Source organism: Patagioenas fasciata, chromosome 3 (genome assembly GCF_037038585.1).
Source record: "Patagioenas fasciata isolate bPatFas1 chromosome 3, bPatFas1.hap1, whole genome shotgun sequence".
Classification (NCBI taxonomy): Eukaryota; Metazoa; Chordata; class Aves; order Columbiformes; family Columbidae; genus Patagioenas; species Patagioenas fasciata.
Genome location: NC_092522.1, coordinates 68973695 through 69000968, shown reverse-complemented (window position 1 = coordinate 69000968; position 27274 = coordinate 68973695). Strand labels below are relative to the sequence as shown.

Here is a 27274-nt window from a genome sequence, read left to right as displayed (position 1 = left end):
GATAAGTTGACTCAGCACCCCCAATTTGTGGTGGAAGAGTAACTAAACTTAGCATGTTTACTTCCAAACGCTCACTTGCTAAACCCATTTATGTTTTTAAATACAGCTATGTCATTTTATACATCTCACATTCAGTTATTTTCTCAGTATAAAACTCACAACCTATGAATATCCGCCTTCAGAAGTTGATCCACAACTGTGGTCTTGTCACACGTTGCTTTATCTGTTTTAGTTTTACCATATCCTTTTGGAGATGAGAGATAAGGAATACAGTAAGGATAAGGAATACAGTATTTGAGTTGTCATTACAAATAAGTTTATTTGATATTGTTGTTTCTATTCCTCAAGCTAATATTTTCATTGAAATATCCATAATAAATCTTTCAGGGGTGATAATAGCCAGTGTAGAGGCTATCATATTTTCCCCCTCTGTATTAATTTCCAGTCCTTAATTTCATCTACCATTTTATTGCCTAGACACATGATACTATGAAATTTTTCTACCATTCTTTGTGGTCTTTCCTTCTTTTTATTATCTTGATTAATTTCCATAATCAATAAACTGTAATCTTACTTTTTATCCTCTTTTCTAAGTTACTTATGTAACTGTTGAACAAAAGGATTCAGCAGATATTGCTGTGTTTTTCCAGTGTTATTCACCGTTTTCTTTTTTTTTTTTTTGTTGCTATTATCTCATGAGAGGTCCTTCCTATGTCATCATAACCTAGTTCCTTTAGTGGCCTTTGCAGAATTGTGTCAAAATCTGTTTGTTGATGTAAGTATAAACTCAGTGAATCACTCATACCTATATGCTTGCCAATGTTCACAAAGAACTCTAACATTGTTAAAGGATGGCTCATGAGACCTCTGATCCCAAGCATCATCTATTACTGTCTTTAAGATAGATATTCAGTTCTGCTTTGATACAGGAGTCATTTAAAAAACTGGTAATGTAGTCAGCACTTTGGTAGCACACCCCACTTCACTAGAATAGTGACACTGTAGAACTTGAGTACATTGGAGTTTGTAGGCAAAAACCAGCTATTCCTCCCGATTCGCTGCTTTTGATTTTTAAGTGTGTTTGTTTGTTTGTTTGTTTGTTTTCTAAAACTGGTTCTGTTGACAATATGTGCTAAGCTTATCATCACAAATTATGTAGAGAGTTGAGCAGCTTTCTTGATTACCCTTGCGTGGTACACCACTTTAAAGAATTAGTTTCTGTGTTATTTTCCTTTCATAGTTTAATCATCTGTCAACACTAAACAGTCTATCAGGCTTCCATGCTCTAAAAACCCCATGGAATATGTTCCATGCTTAAAGACTTAAGTGGAAAGCAGAAAGATGACCATGCCCATTTCATAGGTGAGAATCTGAGACTGTGTTCTTCTCTTCATGACACAGAAATCTGTTGAAAAACAGAAGTGAACTCAAGCTGCTGAAACCACTGCCTAATTAGAAGCCAGTCTTTTCTACGTGTTTCCTCTGTGCAATTGCTAAAATTCTGGTATTTTTAACAGGTAGAAATGAATGCTAATCCATTTTTGCCAGTGACACATAGGAGGGAAAAGATTGATATACCTGGCACTTGAAGGGAGTAGAATTTCTCTGCTTGCACTTGAGCTACACATAATAAGAATAATGTGTTTCTGACTCAGAGGCCTTTTACACAGTCTTCACACTGGAGCAAATGATTTCTAAAGATATTTGGCAATAAAGAAAGAAGAACTGTCTGTAATTATAGCAGATAATGTTTTTGGAAGTATTTCATAGCAGGATGCCCATAGAATTCAAGGTGGGATTGATAACTAAATAAACTTTATAGTTTTATGAGAAATTGAATTTTAAGATGCACGAAACTAGTACATCAATTTAAAATATTTCTTCTGCATGATTATCATCATGAAAAAAATAAGGAAAAATTATCTAAAAAAATGAACTGTGGTGTCTTGAGCTCTCTTGCCTTTTTTCCTGGGGAATTTATGGTTGGATAGATGGGAATCTTAGAAATGGTAAACAATATGTACTAGCATCACAAACATTGACATTTTATTTCATATTCAGAAATCCTGACTAAAGGATTCAAGACAATGCTTTTATCTTCTTTAGCAATAATGCTAAAATCTTCTGCCTATGTTGTGAAAGTATTATATATATTAATTGCTAGAAAGCAATATTAATGGTACTGCTTCCTCCATTCCATCAGGCTTCGACATCAAACGTTCTTTAAAAGCAAAGCCTTATTTTGGGCTACACAAAGCATCATCGTAGGATCATAGAATATCTCCAGTTGGAAGGGACCCATAAGGATCAACAAGTCCAGTTCCCTGCTCCTCACAAAAAAAAAAAAAAAAAAAAAGTTCAAATACGTAGTCGTTAACTGTAATTTTTAACTTGCTAAAATTCCAGCGCTGGAGAAAGAATTAATATGAAACACTAAGTGCTGGGTGCAGTGTGGGAGCACTTTGTGCTTCTCTTGTTCTCTGCTTGATGAATCTGTGCCCATGAGCCTGCAGGGAATGTGAACTGTTGTACTTCTCTCTGAGGCTCTGGATCTTGATGTGATCTTTTCAGTGAAATGCCCGGTACTGGTTTCGGTGCCTGTGTTTGTACTGGTTATGGGCAAGGCTTTCTGGCAGTTTTACCCTAAGCTGCACTGTACTTAAAAGAGGTTACCTGAAAGTGAATATTAGGGATTGGAAGGGACCTCGAAAGATCATCTAGTCCAATCCCCCTGCCAGAGCAGGAACACTTAGATATGGTTACACAGCATTCTAATTCATGAGTTCCTTACGTACTCTTTGTTTACTTAATGCTTCTTCCATTTAAAACTTGATTTAAAATTTAGAATAATGGTGCAATTTGTGTAGAGACATATGTAATATTTTTATAACTGTGCAACTCTGGAGGCTTTTTGCCTGCTCTTTTTCAGCTGTTCTGCTGGCTTTTGAAGGATTTATTCTCCTGATGCCATCTACTGCAATTCCTTGCATATAGGATCATTCTATCCTTCTTATGAGGTTCACTTTTGAGGGAATAAAATACTTAACTCCAAACCAAATGCCAGATTCTCTGTTAAGACTAAATAATAACTAGCTTTTACACTATTAATTTTGTAAAGACTAAAAAGAGAATAATGAGGCTGTAAGTCAACATAGGAAATTCCACAGCTATTAATTCATCTACTCTGCTAATGCTTACATAGATTCTTACCAGGTACCGCCATTGTAGAAGGCAGCAAATATCACTGAATACATTGAATAAAAATAGAAGAACAACTGTATAGATTTTAAAACAGGATGAAAATTAGCTGTAATCAATACAGAAGCAGCAAGCTACACAATCAATAAAATCTCAACTATTGATTGACTCTACAAATTGGATAGATTAGTAACTAATGGGTTGCCATGTTCAAGCACCATGTTAAATGTGATTTTAAAGTAAGCGTGAGAGTCCCTAACTCACAATGTCAGAGGGCAGCTGTACCATGACCACCCAAGCACGGTAATTAAATAGCAAGCGGCTTAATTGCAAAAACAAGCAAGAAACTGGAGTTGAAGTACTGAAAGGAGTCAGTTGAATAGTGTTGTCCAACTGTGGAGAAGGAAAAGGAAAGTCATTACAAACGGATCTTTATCAGTGTACAATAATTGCAGATTCAGTTTTGATTAAAGCCTTATTTTAAGGTTATAATAATGCAATAGGGTTAGAAGCTGACTGAATTGCAGTAGGGTGGGTTTGGGGCCAGTGGGAATTGTCATCAAATAAATCTGAACTTATTCCAATCCATATATTAGATTTTTTTGTTGTTTTAGTTTCACTTGCAGCCATGGCAAATTACACTTTTGAGGATGCAAAACTGATTGATTTAATGTGAGGGGCTAATGTATACATTCAACATATCATACCACTTTGTCTCCTTGGCTCAATTTTACCACGTCTCAAAGGTTTTGATCAGTATTTAGTGGGAAGGAGAGTAACTCAGCTAAATGACTTTTCTTCGTATGGTTTATAATCTTTATAGCTTACTGCTACATAGAACTCAGTTCAGCAGAGCACTCAGACATGTGCTTAAGTGCTGTGCTGAATGAGAACTAGAATACATAACTCAGTGTGTGCACATGAAAAGGCTAACAACAGTACTGCCATAAGAGATATAATTTTGTATATATTATCTTCTCGAGGAAAGGGAAGCTACACATTGCAGATGCTGTTCATGTTCCTTCATGAATTACTCAGCTCCTCTGATGACAAGGGTGACTATGAGGTCATAAGCAGAAAAGTAGTATAGCATAATACAAGTGATGCGGTCTGTGAAAGAAAAGCTTTCGCATGGAGATGTAAGCAGAAAAGAAGAATAATTAAGAGTTTTCATATGTAATTTTCGTACAATATTTCAATGTCCAGTGGGGAAGGAACATAAGATGTGATTATGAAAAAAAAATGCTTTGTGTGTTTCTCCGTTGCTGTCCTGCTGTTGTTCAAGATATAGCTGGAGCATACCAATTACAGCTTTAGAAGGGAACGAGGAAGAAACTGTCAGTATAATGGCTTTATTCTGATGTCCAAATTCTAGATTCAAACCCAGAGTTGCTGGTGCTTTTCTGTGCTTCATTACTTCCACAGTTGTTAAAAACTTAGCCTTTGTTTTAATGCTGTAACAGGTGTTATGTTCATTTATGATTGTCCTAATAAATTCACCTTGCTTTTGCCTTTGTTGATTTTTTTTTTTTTTTTTCAGGTTTATTTCCTGCAGTGCTGAACCTGGCTACTAATGCTCTCATCACAACCAATGCTACCTGTGGAGAAAAGGGTCGGGAAATGTACTGCAAACTTGTTGAACATGTGCCTGGACAGCCTGCAAGGAACCCTCAGTGCCGTATTTGTGATCAAAGGAGCAGGGTTCCACATCGTATGTGTGCCACTTTCATTTTGTTCCTTGAAAAAGATTTTTTTTCCAAATGTTGTAGATAGTCAACAAACAAAACTGTAGATCACTGGCCCAATTACAATAAAATATCTGTCTCTTCTTAAATGAGGTTACCTATCTCTTCCATTGATATTTCAGGATCTGTATCTGTTTTGTGTACTTCTCAAACTGAATTTTCTAACTCAGATTAAAGTGGAGCACCTAAATTCAGCTTTAGGAAAATTAATTATGTACAGCTGTTGTTGTATACCCTTGTTATATACTGACCATGAATGAAAATGGGATGACTTTTACCTGCGTATTTACATGTAGAATTTGAACATTTTGGACAATCTAAGCATACTGGGTTTGCCTGGCAAGGTTTTGGTAGTGGGAGGGCTACAGGGGTGGCTAGGAGCTGCTAAAAGCTTCTCTTATGTGCGATAGAGTCAATGACAAAAACAGACCTACTGCTGGCCAAGGCCAAGCCCATCAGCGACAGTGGTAGCATCATCAGTGACACCTCAGGGATAACATAGTTAGGAAGTAGGGGGGAAATTGTGCACCACCAGCAGCAGCCAGAAGAAAGGAGTGAGAATATGTGAGAGAAACAACTCTGCAGACTCCAAGGTCAGTAAAGAAGGGGGGCAGGAGGTGCTGCAGGCATCAGAGCAGAGATTCCCCTACAGCCCATGGTGCATACCATGGTGACACCGGCTGTCCCTCTGCAGCCCATGGAGGTCCATGGTGGAGCAGATATCCACCTGCAGCCCAGGGAGGACCCCACAGTGGAGCAGGTGGATGCCCAAAGAAGGGTGTGACACTGTGGAGAGCCCATGTTGGAGCAGGCTCCTGGCAGGAAATGTGGCCCCATGGGGAGAGGAGCCCAGGCTGGAGCAGGTTTGCTGGCAGGACTTGTGACTCTGTGGGTGATGCACGCTGGAGCAGTCTGTTCCTGAATGACTGCGCCCTGTGGAAGGGACCCACGCTGGAGCTGTTTGTGAAGAACTGCAGCCCGTGGGAAGGACTCACATCAGAGAAGTTCGTGGAGAACTGTCTCTTGTGGGAGGGACCCCATGCTGAAGCAGGGGAAGAGTGTGAGGAGGAAGGAGCAGCAGAGACAATGTGTGATGACCTGATCACAAACCCCATTCCCTGTCCCCCTCTGCTGTTTGCAGATGGAGATAGAGAATCAGGGAGTGAAGTTGAACCCAGGAAGAAACAAGGGATAGGAGGAAGGTGTTATAAAGTTTATTTCTCGTCACCCTCTTCTGATTTTGATTGGCAATAAATTGAGTTAGTTACCCCAAATTTAGTCTGTTTTGCCTGTGACAGTAATTGGTGAATAATCTCTCTCTGTCCTTATGCCAACCCATGAGACTTTTGTTATATTTTCTCTCCTCTGTTCAGCTGAGGAGGGGAGCAATAGAGTGGCTTTGGTAGGCACCTGGCGTCCAGCCAAGGTTAACCCACCACAAGAAGCAACATCTGAAATTTCAGTTGAGGGCCAACTCCAGTTTTATTTTATTGTCTTCTGGGATATTTTTCTACTTTGTTTGATGTTAATTCAGTTTAACTGAGCCAGCATAAGTAGTATAAGATAATGGAGCACTGCTTAGTTTAATTGTTTATTTTCTTCGTATTAAAATTGATCTTTGCTAACACTGCTTTCTTAAAGACTACGCAGAAGCAAACTCAGTTTTTGAGTATAAATTTGTTATCATTTGCTTCCAGAGTTCATATTTCTATACAGTTGAGAAGATTAGAACTAAGAAAATTTCTTAGTTAAGTCATACAAGTTTAATTCCATGTGAACTTGCAGTGAAAAACATGAATAGCATTAACGTTGTTAGATTTTTGTGAGTATGTTGGCACTGTAGATGGTAAAGGGTGTTGATACACTTAAGACAGCTTTTAATGTAATACATAAAATTTTGAAAGAAGCAGAGCCACAGAGCCATGGAGGGAACTGCTCTTTTTTTTCTAGTTGTTTCTCTCTAAAATCTAGCTCAGATATATTCACACCTCATGACACAGCATATTTAAGCATGTGCTTAAAGCCACAGGAAAAAAAAAAGACAAGACATTTAATCTATCTGCTAGTTCTAGATGAGCTGTCTATGTAGCTTTTCAGACAGAAACTTGTTTAGCTTCTCTTTAGAAATTTCCTTCCAGGGATGCCCTTCATAGAGTTACTTTACTCACTCCGAAGTCTTTTCCTAATAGCTAATTTGCATTTTGCTTGCAGAAATTCATGTTACGTTTTTCCTAACTTCAGTCAATAAAGGGAATGGATTATGCCCTTTTTCTTTTCAGAAGTATTTTACTTAATTGAGGGTTGATGGTATTCCTCTATCTAGTTTCCGCACTCAACTATCTCTTTTCCTTCCTTCTCCTCATAGGTTGTATTTTCTAGAACTCTAACTGTGCAAATTGCAGTTCTCTGAATTCTCTCTAGAGGTTTTCATCTTTATTAAAATTCACCTGCACTTCTACCAGCACTGCATAGAGATGCAGGTTTGCTTCAGAATGAGCAGAATATATTCCTGTTTACATGTTTTGCTTAGGTATTTCCCCTTTTTAATGGTGTGACACCACTGAGAGATATATAGTTAGCTGTCCATTATAATCCCCAGATACACAGTCATTTGCTCCCCACCTTATATTTGTGAAGCTAATTGTAATTGCCCCAGTACAAACTACTTCATTTGTCTGAACACAGTTGTAACCTATTTTTTTCCCAATATAGTTTTTCAAGTTTCTATATCTTCTTTAATTGTAGTAAATGCTGCCTTCTAAGGAAAGGTCATATGATTTTGTAGCAATATGTTATATTACAGTAGTGTGTCTCACTCAGAGAAGATCCCAGGGGTTTTTGGAACCATTCCAACTAGCAGAAACACTGTGCAATAGATTCTTTCCCTTCTTTATAGGCGGGTGTTTAGAGATGCATGCACATCATACGAGTTTATTTTCTATATCAAGTTTGTTTAATTCAAAAAACAAACCTAAACCAGAACTGGATTGCTTTGTTCCTGTGTCCTGTCTATGCTATCAGATAGTGTACTCTAATGTATGTATGTATACACAGACATACATATGTGTGTATCAATCTATATATATAAACCCCATCTGAATGATTTATATCTGTGTTTCCCCGCACTCCTACTCTCTTAAAAACTTGAATCTGCCCATCTTCATAATGTCTGGTCTTTTGTTGCCAACCACATCTCATTTTAAGGTTTTTAAATGTTCATTTGGCAGAAGGAAGTGACTTATTTAAACAGAGATGGCTCATTAATAGAAGAACCATGTAATGTAACCAGACTTTAAATGATCCCCCTGGAATGTGCAAGTCTGGAGTGCCTCCCCTTAATTACTGTAGTAGGAAATGAACACAAATTCCCTGGTTAATCACATGTGAGCCCAAATTACAAAGCACAGTTTGATGGGCTCTCTCTGTAAGTTCTCTTCCTTGCCATCCATCAGTGAGATTGGTCCTTGAACTGCATTTGCTATCTGGTCCTTTTTACAAATATTGTATTATTTTCCCTTACCTTTTAAATAGGCAAAACATACCAGCAATTAATTAGTGTTTTCAAATAAATTATGATTAAACTTTCATAATGGTGATTACAGTTAATTGTTGGTTCATCTCTCAACCCTCCTTCTCATGATTTACCTTTATATCAATTTCACCCAAAGAGACTTACATCAAATATTCCAATTAGACAGCTTCAGTCAGAGTCACTGAGGAGCTCTGAGTTTGTTTTATAGGTGATTTTTGCTGACACTCATTGAAAGCCAAGGTTTGTGAAAATGATCAGAGCTGGGGGAACTGACAACATGTAAAGCACGGATGTGTTTTGCTTTTCTCTTCAGTATAAAGATAAAGCTGCTAATAGCATCCCTTGCAGCACCAGTATTCTATCTTGCAAATGTTGGTGCCTACTAATGCCACTGAATAATTTGTTATTTAAATGAAATTTTTGGCATTTTCAATTTTGAGGATTTATGCCTTCCCTCACACCCACAAAGCACTTTAATTGTATCTTTAAATATGTTCAGACATTCCGGATTTCCTTAATGAGCTAGGACTCCTGTCCTCCACAGGTGGCTGATGTAGCAAAAAACCAGAGCCACAAAGACTATCAATCTGGCTGGTTGGTTTAAGTAATAATTAAAATAACAAGTAAATGAATCAGTTCATGAATTAATTATTTGTAATTCTAGGACTAGCTACTAGTGAAGCATATTCCAGTTTTATATCAAGAAAACCCATCAGTTTAGAAAGGCATCCTTAATGAGAGGGGTAGGATTTCTCTTATCTTTTTATGTTCTTGCAGACAGAACTCGCATGGAAGAAACCTACTGTATTTGAATTTCTTTTGGGTTATTTTTCCCATAATGTACAAACTGTAGGCAATTAGGGACTTAAAATATACATCCTTGTACCTTTTAAAATTGAGGTTACCTTATTCTCCATTTTGTATAGGAGAGACACGCTCACTGACCACAAAAAGTAACCTGGAAATGTTGAGTGTGGTTTGTCCTCAATCTAAATAACATTAAAACACTGTGTAAGCAAACTTCAATAATTTAGAAAATCTCGAATTCTAGGCAGAATTCAACTCTGTAAATAAATTCTTTTCTCTGTTATTTGGGATTCATTTGGGACACTGCAACAGAGTAAATATAGACATGAAAAGTAACCTGTCGTGGAATTTGATGTGGATTATAACCAAGCAAACCTTCTTTATATGCTGATATGTGAGTCAGACAATTTTCTAGTTGAAAATTATATTCTGTAATGATTTCTGAATCATTTCCTCTTTAATGATTTCTGAATTATTTCCATGTGTGCTTAAAATGTCTTAGAAATGCAAGTACCAGTATAACTTTAATCTCTGCTTTCCTTGCAAACCATGTGTCTGGTTCCTGATTTGTTGTTTCTGTTGCAACATTTAAAGACATTACAGTACTTCAAACTTCAGAAGACTGCAAGAAATGTTCACTTGATCTAGAAGCCTATATTTCTTTAGTGTCAGGAGAGCCTCCAAGTGCATTCAGGTGTTCGAAATCACCTTCTTGTGATCCTAACCAAAACCAAATAACTAATATTAAACAAGTATTCCAGTAATAATAAGCATGACTGTGCCCCAAGAGTAAAAGAAAAATAAATTCCTTGTTCTTTATTTTGTAGTACTGCCTCATTAGTTCTGTAGTTGTATTAAAATCTGTATTTTTAAATCTAAAATAAGTTAAATTGCCTAATAATTTTGAAATTTATTTATGTATTTCTGCCCTTCTAACAGAACGACATCCAATAACAAATGCAATTGATGGCAAGAACACTTGGTGGCAAAGCCCTAGTATCCAGAATGGAATTGAGTATCATTATGTGACCATTACTTTGGACCTCCAACAGGTAGACTTCTGTTTGTCTGTGACTGCAAAGTCTGTCTTTCTTGCATAACAGATCATCTGGATTATTTTATCTTTGCTCTATGTTGCTTTTATATTGTGAAGACACACTCAACTTCCCCTATAACTTTCTGTTGTTTGTATGGACAGTTCTGACCGACTCATTCATTGTAACATAATGTACCAAATTAAAAATAATTATATCATAAATGTTTTTATGAAGTCATGTGTACAATTATTTTAAATGTAACATTTTCAGTATTTTTTTCGTAATAACTTCTGGTTTGGCTCTTTAAAGACAATTAAAAGATTGTTTCGGGGAAAAAAATCAATGTGAATAAATGTATATGTTCAGAATACTGTTCTTTCTTGTTTCAGTAATATAGTACTGTACACCTAAATACACAAAAAATCTTTAAAATACTTAAAATACCTTAAAAATAGTTCAGCTGTGCTAGGGATACATGCACATGTGATGAATTATTTTGAGAGGCAGCCTGGGTAAAGGGGGAATTTGGCTAACGAGGTCCTTAAATAAATAGCCTCTTGTTAGTGCATTTCTCTTTTAATCAGTAGAGCTAAACCTTCTTGTGGAAGTTTGAGTATAAGCTCCTGAGCATTAAAAAGTTCAGGGATTTTTTAAAATGACTTTAAAATTTTAGGAGTTATTAACTGGTTTGCCTTTACAACAAGGGATTGTGCCTGTTGTTGGCTATGATCTGTTAACATGTGAGTAGCTCTCAGGTATTAAAACTAAATTACCGTCCTTGTTTTTCGTCACCCTGGTGATTTTACTTTTTGTGGTTGTTTAGGTCAGGTCTGCTAAACTAGGGAGTTATAACGTGTATTTTTTTCCTGCCATGTGAGTATCTAGATTGTCAGAGGAAATGAGCAAATTTGTGCAATTCCGAAAGTTTTGGGTTTTCTAATATACTAAAAGCAACTACAGAGTCAGTGACTATATTGAAGAAAAAGTATGGGTTATTTTAAAGTATTTTAAAGGCTTCTTTGTGTGCCAGTTGGCAGCGGTCTGACAATACTGCACTGTGTGTTGTGTGGGTTTGGGTTTTTTTGTTGTTGCTTTTTTAAAATGAGACAAGGCTCAAGTATGAGCCTTTTCTTTCCCATGTTAATTTGCTTATTGTTCAAAGAAAGCTGGGTGGTCCTTTTGCAGTACTAAAGCTGATACCTTCTCTCAAGCCCATTCAACTGTATTGGCCGGAATAGGAGCACTGTTGAGGTTTCCATGGATGCCAGGAGAGGTGGGATAAGACCCAGTGTCACTAATGCTGCCTGGTATGCTCTTTATGGCCTGAGTAACCCACGTAGTTAGGAATGCACACCGTTTACTCACCACCTTACGTGAACAGGAAAACAGCTTTGTTCTTCCAAATTTAGTAAAAGGTCTGTTGCAATATGCATGGCTTTTAGACTGCTCAGTAGGAAACAAGAGTTGTTTTGATTTTGAGAAGTATTAGGAGTTTTTGTTTGGTTATTTGGGTATTTTTTAGACACAACATTGTAGTCTTTATTAAAGTAGTCAGTAAATACAAAATTTCTCTTCCAGCTAGTGTCATGTGTGGTAGTCACTATGAATGACAAATGTCACCAGATATCTTTGAGATCTCACTTAAAAGAAATGCTATTATTTACCTTTGACTTATAGGAGATTCAGTAATTGCTGTGTTTGTGTTGATGGATTCTTGCTTTAAGTATAAAAATGCTTAACTTCTTTTTGTGAGATAGAAATAACAAATGACAAATCTATAAATAATGGATTGAAAATTGCAGAAATGCATTAGTTTTTATGTTACTGGTAATTATGATAGAATACAGAATGCTTTTATGAATCCTAATTTAATGAAAAAAATCAGGAAAATAATTACAATTTCTTTGTTTATATGATGCCTTCTGGGACAGTTACATTTTTTTAATTATTATTATTTTTTTGCAACGTAGCCATAATGGTGTATATTAGTTAGCAATAACTAATACATTGAAGAAGTAAAATATATTTAACTTCAGAAGGAGACAAAATATGATCAGTCAGGTTGGGAAAAATCCAATTTTTAAAATATTTTCTCCCAACACTTGAAATTTACTATAATACTTATAAAGAGCTTTTATCCAGAATGGAAACTAGGTTTCTAATTAATTGAAGTACATTTGAAATTTGTACCTCATCTATTATAAAAATATGACTTGAAATCTGGAACTATTTGGTTCTGAGCATCTTTGCTAATTTGCTCTTAACCCTTCACTTTTCTAGACTTTTTAGCCATTTTTACAATCACCATCTTATCTATTTCACCAGAATATTATAGAACACCATTCATAGCTGTACATGTGAAATTATGTTTTACAGTGCTTTCCATGCAGTAAGGGCCTAGGAGGTAAAAGTATGAATGTAGATCTATTAGGGAGTTACTCACATGAATTTAACTGGATGTTAAAATGAGAGGCTGAGCTGCTGAAGGTGGAACTGCAGATCTGATGTTGGCAAGTGGGTTCATCGGTGTGCTGGGTGGTTGTGCCTATGAATCACTCACAAATTCCGAAAAGAAGCTGTGTGCTCTTGTGCATTTCTTACTACTGCTGCTTGTGTAGGGTCTGTGGGTTTTACTTTAATGGTGGTGGGCAGTTCAAGTTCAACAGAAGTAATTCAGGGCCAGGGAGTGCAATGTTTAGCAGGACAGAAAATAAGCCTTCTCTTCAAGAAGTGCTGAGAAGGGAACTGGCAAAACAGAAAGGCTTAGACTTTCAGGGAGAACATATTCCGTGTACTCATGCTATCCCAAATCCTCAATTGGTTTAATTTCACAGTGATGTGGAAGATTAGTACAGTATCTTTAAAGAGAATTGGCAATTACACAGGAAAACCAGTTGGCAGATGGAGGTGGTCAGCCCATCTATTCCTGATTTCTGCACACATCAGGACACTTTTATTAACAAATTCCCTGCTGTTGTGGGGAACAAGACTTTGACAATACTCTTGATATTGTGAAGATGCTTGTTCCGGGAGCATATTTATGTGGGTTTTGGTTTTTTTTTTTTTTTACCATACACTTTATATTTTTTTAAATGGTGCTGGAATATTTTAGGTGACTTATAGATATGTGGAACTTATGTGGACCCAAGGTTAATGTTCTGAAAGAAAATTTTGGACTTAATAAGTAGATCTTAATTGCCTGAGGTTGTAAAGGATCAGTTCAGTGTCCAGGCAATCCTTTTCAGACATATACTTCTGACAAAAAAAAAAGGTAGTTGACACTCCTCAGAGCCTCCTAAGATCTCATAAGGTGCACCTGATAATGTGCAATAGCAAAAATAACTGATTAAAGTAGATAACTGATTTATCTTTAAAACAATTGTAGTTTAAGTTCCTTAAGACCCGATAGTGTCCAGCTCTTTCACCTTGTCTTTTCATCCTGTCCCCTGCTCTCCTCTCTAGGAAGGGAAGATGGAGCCTAAAAATTGTGTTCTGACTCCGTGTAGAAATCACTGCAGTCTCACTCCTCCTGAAGTGTATTTCAGTACATTTTAGAATCCAAGTTTTTAGACTCATGGACTTTACTTTTTGAGTGGCACATGTTATATTTTAGGAAATGGCATTTCTGAAACTACTTAGAGAAATGAATAACTGGAAGTAGGAGAAGAATGCTTGACTTGATCAGAAAAAATTTGAAAAGCATTTATGAAAAGCAGACAGCAATATTTTGCTAATGCTAAATTCATTATTTTATAGCTCTGTATGGTCCAAATTAATTTTAATGGAGGATTCTGATCTGGTTTTGAAAGATTTGTTATCTGATGCACTTTAATATCCATGAGCAGAAATGAACACAAATGCACGTGTGCATGGTTACAAACGTATGTCACGTATCCTTAACAAGAATAATGCTAGGGAGAGGAAAGGAATCACAAAACTGAGTGATTGCTTTTGCTTTCTCTACACAAGACTGTACAACGAAGTGACTCTGTGGCAAAAGACAGACATAAGAGAACTAGGAAACTGTGACAAGATGAATAGAGAGATTCAGACTGGGACAGGAAAATAACAGGATAGGACTCAGACTGGTGTTGTAAAAACTCAGTGTGGTAGTCTATTGTATGAGCTTAAAAGGGAGGAAAAAAAATCCTCCTGCCAATGAAGGGAAACAGAATCTGTACATGCACCAAACTGAAGAAAAAAATCATTAGGGAGGAAGGGTCCTATAGAAAGTACATCTTCACTCTTTGCTATTATAGGTAGGACAGCTACAAGCATCAGAAATAGCATATAATACATTTCTGAAAGTAATACTTCACAGCTGAGTTACAGGTACCACACGCGCAGTGTGGACTGTGATTCATTATTTCTTTACTGAGCTTTATAATTCTCGATTTATTTTAATGACTTTATTTTAAAGCTTGAATTTTGAGTTGCATACAATACACAATGCATTTATACATCTGCTGCTGTGCTGAGGACTACTATACATAATGTGAAATGTCACCTACAGTTTGAACATTTGAATAAACTTGGAAACCAACTGAGGAAAAAACCTGAATTTTGATATTTCAATTTTTCCTACATTAACAAAGAGTGTATCACAGTAGGAGAGATTTGGGATGGCCTTAGGAGAGGACTTGTGTTTATTTGGTGCTGAGGACCCAGCTCACTTGTCAGGAAATTTACTTCAGACAAGCCCTATTCTGGACCGTGGGATGAATGTCCATTAGCACCTAAAATGAATCAGGTATGTCTAAACACGTTCTCCTGGCTTAGTTCTTATCTGAAGGGAATCCAGTTTGTGAGATCCATGATATATTAATGGTGTGAACCAAAGCAGGTTAAATTGGGACAGCTGGGAGATTCACCTCAAAAGCATGGTTGTTATCTGAGCTAAAAAGCTGATGTGGATGTAACCTCTGTGTCTGAACAGAGTCCAGATTTTATGTTAAGCCTATCGGATGCTACACCAGAATGATGGTAGTCTCCCATGTCTTAGTGCAATATTGGTGACCTTAGTGGGAGGACAGGGGAGGTATAATAAGAGGATAAACATCCTGTGAAGACCCCTTGCTTGTGGCACCTTGCTTTTAATTTGCTCCTTAACTTTGCCAGTGTGACAGTGCTGTGTTTATAGCTGTTGGAAGGAAACATTATTTTCAGCTGTCAGTTTTCTTGATGCACAAGATTAACCAGATCCCTTGGGGGATCACTACTCTCTTTCAGAGGGAGTTCAACACTGGTACACAGCAGCAGAATTCACATGTCTGTTAGTCAAGGATGACTTGAGGCAAGCGTGACAAGTACCGTCTTGCAGAACCCTGTTGAAGATGTTGCCCAGGTGTGTGGCCAGACTAAGACACAATACTTGTTCCTGATATGTTTAATTTAAAGAATGGCTGGTTTTAATTAAAGATTATATGAGCAATTAAATTCCTATTTCCATCGCCACTCCTCTGCCCGCTTTTAGTCTTCTTCCCTCTTCCTTCTGGTGTTTGACTGAGGAGGTTACAAGAAGATTGCTATAGAAATGTTTGGCTTGGAATACCTGTGTAATCTCAAAAGTAAAGCTGCCCTTTCTGCCTAGCCATTTCTTCGTGTTTCTAGTAAGTGAGATGGTGTTTCACTGTCCCTTCGAAAGCTAGTCTGAAAACATACAGTGTAGGAACTGTGTCATATTGCAAATTAAGTGGCCGAGACCATGAATTTACTCAGTCTGCATCCATGTTCAATTTATTTTCTTAAAGAAGAAAGAAATAGGTTTTTGAATCTTGGCAATTTAGAAGTTGTTGTGTGATTTTTGGATTTTGGAACCCTCTCTCTGTTGTCTGGTTTCAAAAAACTAGTGAAACCTGTTGTGTGGGTCTTTCTCATTACAGCTAAACCCTACAATTAGATCTAGTTAAACTAATCCTTTAGGGATTGACTGAAGTCACTCGTACAGACACAGTGAAATGCAAGGTAAATTGAACAATGTATTTCACAGTAACACTGCTTCTTTTAATATAGATTTATAGTTTTTTATTTTATCTCATAACAGTTCACCATACAGTGGATAAGGAATCAGAATGTGATGAGCAATATAGCCATGTTAAAATAGGTTTCATAAATTATCTGCACAGTGGTATAGGAACTAAGTATATCATTAGCAGATGTTTGCTGTATGTCTTCTCTGCTCTGGAATATCAGATACATTTTCCAGTGGAAAAAAAATTATAGCCAACTTTCCATTGAATAACTTCTGATATCAAATATCAGAATGGCTAAAGGAATAAACAGAAGATTAATGACACTGTTTAGCCTTGGGATATGAGAACCAGATTAGTAAAATTAAGTTCCAGTTAGTCTTCATATGTTAAAGTTGTATCTATATCCAAATGTTTTGCTTAGATTTTCATTTAATATTTTCTTTTTCTCTTTTACTAACAATTATGTGCTTCAACTGTCTGAGACACATTCAAACCAGTTTCTGTAAAGGTAAAGCTTAAAGCTTCTCTTTATCCTCAAACCAGAAAGTAATTTAACAGAAAGGAAAATTAATCCAAACTGAGACTTTTCACCAACAAATGCCAGTCTGTTTTGTCCATCATCTTCAAAAATATTTGTCCAAAGGGAGAAATGCGAACAGAAGCAAAGTCTGTTGAGGCTGTAATGCTGCAGTTCCATGATCGCTGTTCCCCGCCATTGCATCCCCATTCCCAAACTGGATGAAGGGAGACATTCCAGTCTCCCCTGTTCTGGCATCGGCACTTGTGGTGTCGTGTATTGAACCAGATCAGTATCTTGATACCAAAAACTGAGCCTTCCCTTGTTTTGGGGGGGTTAGGTTGCTGCCAGATCAATTTTCTAATTTGGCTTGCTGTAAGGGGTTTTAATGCCAGTGTGGAGGAGCGGGCAGGAACATATTTCTGGAGGTGGTGGGGAAAACAGTTCCGCCTCTCTCCAGAGCAGCTGGTGCTCTGTGTTGGCTTCAACTGATTGTAAAACTTCCAAGTATAAAATACTGATCTATGAGCTGCAGTCCATGCCTGCAACATAGAGCTGTCATCCTATTTGTTTTTACTGTTTCTTGCACATGAATCATTCTGCTTTGAAGTAATGTAAACATTTGAGAAGTCAAACCATTAATTATCTCTCTCTCAAAAAAAAAAAAATCCTAAGTCCAGTTCTCTGTCTCAGTTATAACTAAGTGGTAATGAACTGTTAAAGTGACAGCTCAAAACAGATGCAAGTAAAACCATGAAAATGAGTCTGTGGAACTAATATATATAAAAGAGATCTGTTCTGTTTTATTAAAGTGCTCAACCAATTTTTACACATGTATAATAATTGGGTGTTATAATACTGTTTAGTGGTTTTGTGCCTTTTTTTAAATTTCATTTTTGTTACCTTCATAGACTTGAATTTGAACATTTTAGTAATTCCCTTAATTTCTTTAGTTTCACAGTTGAGGAATATCCATAGGATGAAGCAAAGCATGCTTTGCCCTTCTGGTATTATTTTTAACCAAAGCAAAACTGTTGGATGTTAAGTTAGTTTACAATGAAATGATTGGAAAAAAAAGACAAAGAGGAAAACCAGAAAACAAAAACCACACAAATAAACCAGTGAGGATTTCTAGCAAACATACCTAGGAAACACACCTATTAGTAATTGTAAAAGCAAGCAGAACTTTAGTAAATATTTTGACATCACAGTGAATATTTTCAAGAACTACCTACTTTATACACTATTAGCAAATACACGTCGTTATGCAGCTTTCCACCTGGCTTTCTCTTTGTGGGAAGGAGAGAATATGCTTGAACGGAATGAATGTCACACTGTTGACAGATGTCATCCAGCACTCAGTTTTTGTCTCAGAATAAAGTTTTCCACATCGATATCACTCAGACAAAAGCCTAAAGAAAAATTAATGACCTTTTTCCTTAGCTAAGGCTCAAGAGTGCACATCTGTGCCAGCTGTAGCTCCAGTTGAGTCTGCTGCATTAAGCTTTTAGAGGTTCTCACAAACAAGTGTTAATGAAGTTACTCAAGGTGACTTTCCTGCAGCATTAAAAAAGAAAGTTTTTCATGAGTAGTGCAGTAATACATGGAGAGAGTACTCTTCAATGTATTCTGAAATGCTAAGAAGCCATTATCATCCTGAATGACCAGTTGTAATACCCAACATATAAAGTGCTGCTAGCTAGGCTGAGTAGTTGTATTAACAATAAATCTTCACAGGCTTATTTTGCCCAGGTGTTTTTATGCTCCCCACTAAATCAGACCATAACTTTATTGCTTCATGATTAGTCAGAAAGATTTCTAAGTAAGCAAATCCTTTCAGCTTCAGCTCATAATAGATGCTGATAAAGATTTTAAAAAGTTTTGAGAATTTATAGTTTTAAATTCTGAGGTTGCTTGCCTTACGTTTTCCCTGGATGACTACAATAAATATACATACTACTTTTTCTTTTCTAATTTTGGCTTTAACCAAGAGAACTGTTCACCTTTCCACCTTTCAGGTAAATAGTTTCAGGATCTAGGTCCTAAATACTCCATTATAACTTTGAATCTGGAGTGATGTGTTCTAACATGAATATCGGGTTTTCTCATTTTGTACTATTGGCAATTCTGGTTATAAAGAAAGTTACAGACCCTGTGAAAATGGTGGCATGACAAATAATGGGGTCATAGGAGTTTCAGTCTTGAACAGATTTTGCAGTCCTTACTGAACAAATATGTTGTCATTGAATAGTTTATGATGAATAAAAAGCTAACTTGAAAAAATGAGTTTTGCAGCTGACAGTGGTGGTCATGAAATGGTGCTTCTGTCGAAATGTGAGGTCTATGCTGCAAGATGGGCAACAAGATTCTGTAGTACACATGAAAATTGTGGTAGCAGAAGGACATCTGGATATGTGTGAAGAGATAGGTTATTAATTGACTAGTTTGTTTTTTGTAGGGTTTTGTGTGTGAATTAAGATCTAGGGAAGTAAGAGCAACTCCTAATATCAAGAAAGTACCTTGTCATTTAAATGTCATGTAGTGCTTTGCAGTGCTACACCTGTATTTATACGATGATTTGATGAGATGTGCTTAAGGTAGTTTTTAATTGCCTTTTGCCAGCTAGCAGGATGTAGAAGCATCCAGATATATGTATATGGCACAGCGTAAAATGCTGTTACTCTTAATAATCTGCAGAATAGGTCAGAGTTTGATCAAGACCATTGAATCTGTATTGCTAGGAGTTCTTTCTCATGTGTGCAATGGTCTTGATTTGTTGGTGGATCTCACACTGTCCTAGGAAGAAGTACTAATGGTAATAAAGTAAATGTTTAAATAGGCCTTGGGGCTGCCTAAGATTGTCCTTTGTTCTGAACAATGAAGAATGAATATGTGTATATATTCATTTCATCAAATCTATTGGTGGCAAAATTGTTCTCTCTCTTCCTCTGTGCTCCATGAAGTCCGTGTGCAGCAGGTCACATACTCTGTGGAAGTATTTTGGGACTTGCTTACCAGTAAAACCAGTCATTAATGTAACTCTTTTTGTTTGATTTGGACTAATGTGGACTAAGTGACTCAAGAAACTTAGAGAAGGGTGTTTAGTGGATCTCTCCAGCTGCAAAATATGGAAAAACAGAGACTTGATCTATTATTACACAGAACATACAACTTCATGGTGAAGATAAACCTTTCGCTTGGTTGTGAGTCCTGATTTGTTATATCTTCTAATTATTCATAAGGAAATTCTGATTGTAAAAAGGGGATGTGAGATAGGATCATAGAATTACTCATCTCATAATTCACTTTTTATATTCCATATATACCCTGCTATGCTATACAGCAACATATCCACATCTAAATCAGTTCTCAGGATAATTTTTAAAAGTATTGAGAACTAAAAGTTAAAATGAAAACTGAATAGGCATACACTTTTTTTAAAATCTTTAACTCAGATTTAGAATCTCATTTCTTTTACATTTTATTCTGTCATTGTCTGTTTTTGAAATTTCCAAAGTTTAGTTGACATGAGACAGCACAGGAACACTTCCAGAATATGTTTTTAAGTCTTTTTAACCACTACCATGTATAGCTAAAGAAATGAAGCACGGTATATATGAAAAGAAAGTGAAGAAAGAAGCAAACAAAAAGGCTGAAAATGTTTTGGAATGAAAGTCTCTCTTTTTTTTTTTTTTTTAATTTGAAGCCTTAAGTTATTACTTTATTCAGGTTTTCATTACTCAAGTTGTTTGTGCTGCACAATATTTCCAGACTGAGATGGAGAGAACATTGTGTCATGTTCAGGGAATGAGTATAAATTACTATATGCCTATTTCATATTCAGATCAGTGATCTTAACCTCAAACAGCTTACAATCAAAATCAAATCAAAATCCCAGGTCTTTAAGATGATGCCTCTTATCATACATTATATATGGTTAATAACATGTCTTTTTGCAGAGAACCCAAAGTAAAAGCTTGTGAAGGTTTCAGCAGGGAAATGTTAAAGGTTTGAATGTTGCTCTATGCTAACAGTATAACAGTTTTAGATTTTTATTTGTATCCCTCTCTACAAGATGGGCAACAGATAGATTTTTGCCTCATTAAAAAACTAGTATTTATTTAGATAAATTTTAGCATTCTGCAGAAAAGTCAGAAACTGTAACATTGAAAAAGATCATTAATTTGACAGTGGTACAATTACTGCAGCACGAACTTGCTCTTTGTTGTACAAAAAGGAAATCTGTATAACTTCAATGAGATGTATCCCAGGGCCCTGTGGGAATTGGCCGATGTAGTTGCTAAGCTGCTCTTCATCGTATTTGAAAAGTCACGGCAGTCAGCTGAGGTTCCCAGAAACTTGAGAAAAGATTATCACAACTATAATGCTGAACAGTCAGCCTCTAGTGCAAGATGTCCCTGCCTGAGGCAGGAGAGTTGGACTACATCTTCAAAGGTCCCTTCCAACCCAAACCATTCTACGATTCTCTAAGAAAAGTGAGCGTACTATAGGAAAAACAAATTCTGATATGCTATTCCTGTATCTGACTAAATAGATTCATCTATGCAAAATTAATATTTTCACCATGGAAGTAGAATGTAATTACTTGAAATGAGAAATTGAGAAGCAGGTGAGAAGTTTTAGAATAGTTTTAAGATGCTTAGGTTGCAAGGTTTATGCACTGTAGAACTTCAAATGGACCCTAAAAAATGGCTGTGATTGTTATTTTCTTCTGGGTGTTTTAGCACCAAAATAGAAGAACCACCCTCTCTGTTCTTTCCTGTTGTCTACGTTTGAAGAAGAAATGTTTGAATATTGGCATTTCCATCAATTTTCCTTTCCTCACCATACTCTCTTCATGGAGAGAAGTGATTAGCCTTAGGAAATAAAGAGAAAAGAAATTGCTTTCTGCTATTATTTGAAAGCACTGTGAAAAACAATTACTATCTTTAGCCCTCAATTCTGGTGTACACTAGGCCAATGATGAGCAGTGAAAACAGTCAAGGGAAGGCAGCTATTCTTTTTGAGGCCTTCACAAACAACTGTGTGTAATGGAGAAAACCAACAGAGAAAATTACAAAGAACAAAGCTGACGTTGCCAGAAACTTACAGGTAGTGGCTCCCTCCATTTGGCTTAATGTATCTTAGATATTGAACAGCTGGACAACTTGAAAGCTGTAGAGGTTGACATTTTATAAAGTGCACTGTTTAAATAGACTTGCTTTTATTTATTTATTTTTTTAAATGACACAAGTTGTAATCATATTTTATTTAAAACATGAGCAAAAGTTGAGAGGCATTAATAAAGGACCTGTTTTTCTCAAGAAGATGATGTTCTTAAAGGAACCTGAGCCTCTCTAGCACTTATATACAGGGGAGGGAGAAAGCTGAGATTGTTCTACGTTGAGGTATTTTTAATTTTTAATTTTTTTTTTTTTTTTTTTAAATGCATGTTTTGCAGATATTAACTGAAAGGGACTGAGTGTTGTACATGGGTGAATTTTTGTCTAATTACAAAATATGGAAGATTTCTAACTGAAACTTGGCTTGATTTGGAGACACCTTAAAGCTGTTCAAGGTTTGCTATGGTAAAATGTTTCTCAATTTTTACCATGAGGTGCTGTGGACATCTTATTTTGCATAGCATTCATAGCTACAACTTTTGTGGGGCAGATGATGCCCTGCTAGCTAGTAACCAGAACTGTTTGCAACACTGTAGAAAAAAAACTATGTTGGAATCAAGTGTGTGCATCTTTCAGCCCAAATTCCCCATCTGGTAGCAGCGCTTCAGTTGGAAACAGCTCAGATGAACAGGAGACATTGTCATTAGAAGGCAAACTGCAGTATGGCAGGGAGCTGTTCAACTCTCTAAACAGATATTAGCTGAATCCTGCTAAGCTTTTTTTTTTTTTAATTATTATTATTTTTCCCCCCATGCCAACATTTTCAATTACAGAATTTCTAACTGTGAGCCAAGTGTTTGAAAGCATGGCCACTGTCTCTCAGGACAGTGATAGAAAAATCTACGTGTTAGATGGTTGGTTGAGGAATCTGGAGGGCCACTTCATTTCTGAATTAGGCTTTTTCTCTGTCTGAGTTGGTTGTGAGACTAAAATGAGGAGGTTAGTTCTTAAATAGCCGACTGTTTGAAAATTCTTGCATAAAACCTGTCTATTCTCTTTCATAAATAATTGATGCAAACAGTAATCCCTAACAACATATATGAACTGAAAGATGACGGACCACATAGAATTTTAAGATATTGATATTGGTCTCTGAGACCACAAGGAGCTGTTTCACAAACTCACAATCCCTCTGCTTTAGCTCACTACCAGAAAGAGTTGGATTTTATATGTTTCATATCTAAAACCTATAGAAGAAGCTATTCCAAAATGAAAAATAGTGCAAATGTGATATTAATGAGATGCAGGATGTCATGAACATGTAACAATCATTTTTATAGGAGTGTGGAGACAGAAGTTAATGATCAAGGAATACTGTTTTGCACTGAGAATTTGCTTAGAACTGTGATTCCTGATTGTTGATCATCCCAGGCACTAGAACATGATGAATCTGGTAGCCTGATGGATGGAGACTGCTGTGGCTCTGTCTTCATATTCAGACTGTCACAAGGCAGAGCTCATAGTCTGAGAAAGGGAAACGTACACACGGCTGTACAGAGCAACATAAATAGACCCCAGTGCCCTATTGGCACCCAAGCGAACACTCAGCACTCACCCAGACGCTGCACAGGCTGCCTCACCCTGTTTTTCCTCTCCAGCTAATGAAGATTGAAGTCTGCTAGGAGCATGTGTCTATCTAGGGATGCATACCCAATATGTAACACTAGAGTAGCTGGCCTTAGATAATTCAATCACTAGCTGGCTCCAGACCTCGCTGGTGTCCCCTGTTGCTGACACCCAAACAGAGCAGCCTTGGAGATTGGCAGCCCTACTCTAATTGCTGGTACTCAGACCTCTTCTACCTGCTGGCTTTTTGAACTTGAAGTTGACTCTTGTTCACACATATCTGCTCAAAACAGGGAGCACACCTTCATGGAAGATACTCAGAAATAGGATTTAATGAGGAAATAGGACAGGCTTCAGTGATTGAGGTCAGGACAAAGATGCTGACTGTTTAGTCAACTGGTTCCTTTTACCTCCTTTTTCCTCTATCTTACACCTGTTCCTCCCTGATTCACCATGACCCCACACAGCTTCCCTGCTTTTATTCTCTCCCCTAAATGTTCCATAGTAAGTCTCATCCGCTTAACACATCTTGTAATAAGTTTTACGCAGTCCAAAAATGTTCTTTCCCCTGCTTCTGCTAAAGAGTCATACCCCCCTGTAGCCAGTCACCCCTGTTAGCCTGCTGGCCTTCTGAGAGCGCTTGCTCGGCTGACGCATCCGAATGGATTTCGCACTGGGACAAGGGGTGTCTGCAGTGCTTTGCTGATCCTAACAGCGCTATCAAATGTCTGGTTAACTGAATCTATAGGATGTTTAAAGCCCCAAGTTTTAACAAGATTTATGCCAGCCTGTAAGGAAAGAAACCCTTGCTGAAATTCTGCACTCTTCTCAATAGCAGAATGCCATGTTTACTTGAGCAATGAACTGGAATAATAATCAACAATGTAATATAATTACAATAAATAAGTAGATACATGGTTTACACCAGATTGCTGATGGAAGCCTCCATTAGAGCTATTACATTCTTCAGTTGAGAAGATGAAATGGAAATAATTCTATAGAATTGTGTGGTACTGTATTTTTTCTCTGATGATATTCTGACTTACATGAACCGTTTCTAACTGAAGGTTTTATTTTTTTAAATGGAAGCGCAGGTGGGAGTCAGGCACGATGAGATTTCCTGCTTCACTAGCAAACTCTGTGCAGATTAATGATTCACTTCAGCTCTATCTGAATAATATTAGTGTAGCAAATTATCCTGTGTAGTAGGATGCGCTTTTCTATGTCTTATGAGGCATTCATAAGAAGATACAATGCTATACCTTAAGGAGCTGCGCCTCACAATATGTGCTTCACAGATCTCACTGCTGAGACAATTACCAGTGAAAATGAGACCCAAGACTCATTGTGTTTCTCATCTTGAGGATTATCTTGTCTGTAATTTAGGAAAGACTTAAAGGACTATTTAGACTACTACTCTCCCACTACCATAATTGCACTATGAGCAGAGCAAGTAGAAAAAAGCACCAGTTGCATTGTGGCAGCTGTGTTCATGGACTATTACATGTTACTAGGCAGCTTGGTATTGCACCATTTTCACATTTGTATCAGCAAACTTTGGTCTCCGGGTTACATTCTATTGGATTTGTACAAAACCAGATGTGCTTTAAGATTGCATAATTATTACATCAATTGACGATTGTCAGCTTATTGATGCTACTTGAAAAGTAAGCCAGCATGCTGCATCAACTACTCTGTGGGAACAGAAGTTCAGCGTTACAATTTACTCGGAAACTTGGCTCCAGAAAGCTGACCAGATTTACTTTTTTATGATTGTGGAAACACACGCAGCAAAACTCAGTGATACATTAGACTGTATTGGTGTTAGTATTCTCATGCCACTAAGCTCTAGCTGGTTGTAATACCATAACCAGAACACCATTTGCTCGGCAACTCCACAGTAAAGGAAGGGTTACTCTTGTACCTGGAGAATCAGTTGGAAAGTCAATGTTGCTTCCGTGCCATTGACTTGCTTAGAGAATCATCACACAACTGCCATTATTTTTAGTCTGTTTTTTCTCCACTAGTTGTTATTGTCAACTTGTTTAGAAAGCGCATCGAAGCATGGAATACGCCTGGTTTCTTGTCTGTGTCATAGCACTGTGATGAGCTGGTAGTGACTAATGGAGCTCTCTAAGGTGGGACAACCGTCTTCCTGATTTGTGCTAAATCTCTGCAAGTCTAGCTGTCCACCAAAGAAAAGCTGTTTCTAAGAAACATGCATTAGCATCCTATACTTTCTTCAGCCTAGCCTTAGTCAGAAAGATCAGGAATAACAACCAGGCCATGTTTTTGATGCATGTGCTTGCTTCTCTTGACTGCAATGAGCATTAGCAGCCTACCAACATGTAAACATTATTGTGTTTCATTCCAGCTCTATTTGTCTATCCAGGAAATAATTTTGTTTTATGCAAATCAGCCCTTCAGTTCCACTTGTGAATAGAAACTTGGAAAAGAAAATAAAATGTTTCACATGTCACTGCATTGCAAGTAGCTCAGTGTTGCAGAAGCCACTGCAGGAATTCTCAGAAGCTAGGACAGTGCTGGTAGTCTGGATCAGGCTGATTAATTAAACACAACTAATTAAAAAATAGAATTAAATTAATTAAAAACAACCCTTAATGTGTACTCTCTTAGTTCCATTAAGCTTTTTTCATGTCAGGTTTGATTAAGAGAGATAATATTCACCCCATTATGACCTAAGTACTACTGTTTTTTGTTTTGTTTTTTGTTTTTGTTTTTAGAAAATTTTGTTGCAGTTTCATTTACAAAGTATGCTAAAAATAATCAAAGCCAAAGGTATATAATAAACTGCAGTCAAACAGTATGCTGTCCCAGAGGTAAGAAATGAGACTTCAAGCCAATCTTCAGCAGAATGTGCAGGAAATGATATTGAAATAGGGCTCTAATTTGAAAAGTAACTGTAGAAGGTTTCACTCTCCCACATAACCTAGTGTTTCAAAGCTAGCAAATAAAAAAAAGACTTCCTGTTGATTACACCTCTTGGCCCCACAGAGCTGATGTATCCAAGATGTTTGCAGAGCTAAATGTTTTTTTTGGCTAAAGACATTATTTAACATTGAATCTTCTGAGAAGTGTTTTTTTAAATTTTAGGATTTCCACAAAGGAAACTATAAATGCACGCATAAGATTATGAATTTGTTGTCAGCTGTGTCCTAAACCAGAGATCTTCCATGGTAGAAGCCCTAGCAATGTATTTAACTGTAGTTGTTATCCAACTAACATATGAGGAATAGTCTTATAATGAGAACTTGAGATAAAGTGCTCATTTAAAATTAAAAGAAAAATATTTAGAAGTACCCTATAATGAAATCTCTATTTTGAACAGCTGGAGCTCAAAGTGCGTAAGTGGTTTGGCTAGATCATGCTAGTGTAAAAAACAATTTACATTATAATACATTGAATTCTTTACTCATGCAAAGGACAATGATTAACTAGTTCCTTAAAACATACCTTTTGCTCATTACCTTCCTTAGTAAATAATAAAGAATTAAACACTCCAGCTATTTTCTTTCATTTCAAAGAGCTTAACTGGGGTGTGCGCATACACACACTCTGTTTAGAGAGGTATATTAATGTTGTGTTTCTCTCCGTTTATTGTAAACTGTATTGATGACTGTGATTCAGTGTAGTTATATTTATTTGTGGCTGCAATGGAGTCTATCTATAAATGAGTTCAAGAGAGGAAAGAACATT

General features: G+C 36.8%; 1 protein-coding gene across 5 annotated transcripts in view; it reads left to right on the top strand.

Annotated features, from left to right (window-relative positions):
• Positions 1–27274, top strand: part of LAMA2 (laminin subunit alpha 2) — a 362981-nt gene that overhangs the window by 85448 nt on the left and 250259 nt on the right. For all 5 annotated transcript variants that reach the window (XM_065833304.2, XM_065833299.2, XM_065833305.2 and 2 more), the window contains exons 2-3: positions 4739–4909; positions 10222–10334. In XM_065833304.2, the coding sequence (XP_065689376.2) occupies positions 4739–4909; positions 10222–10334 (284 nt within the window). The remainder of the gene's footprint in view (positions 1–4738; positions 4910–10221; positions 10335–27274) is intronic.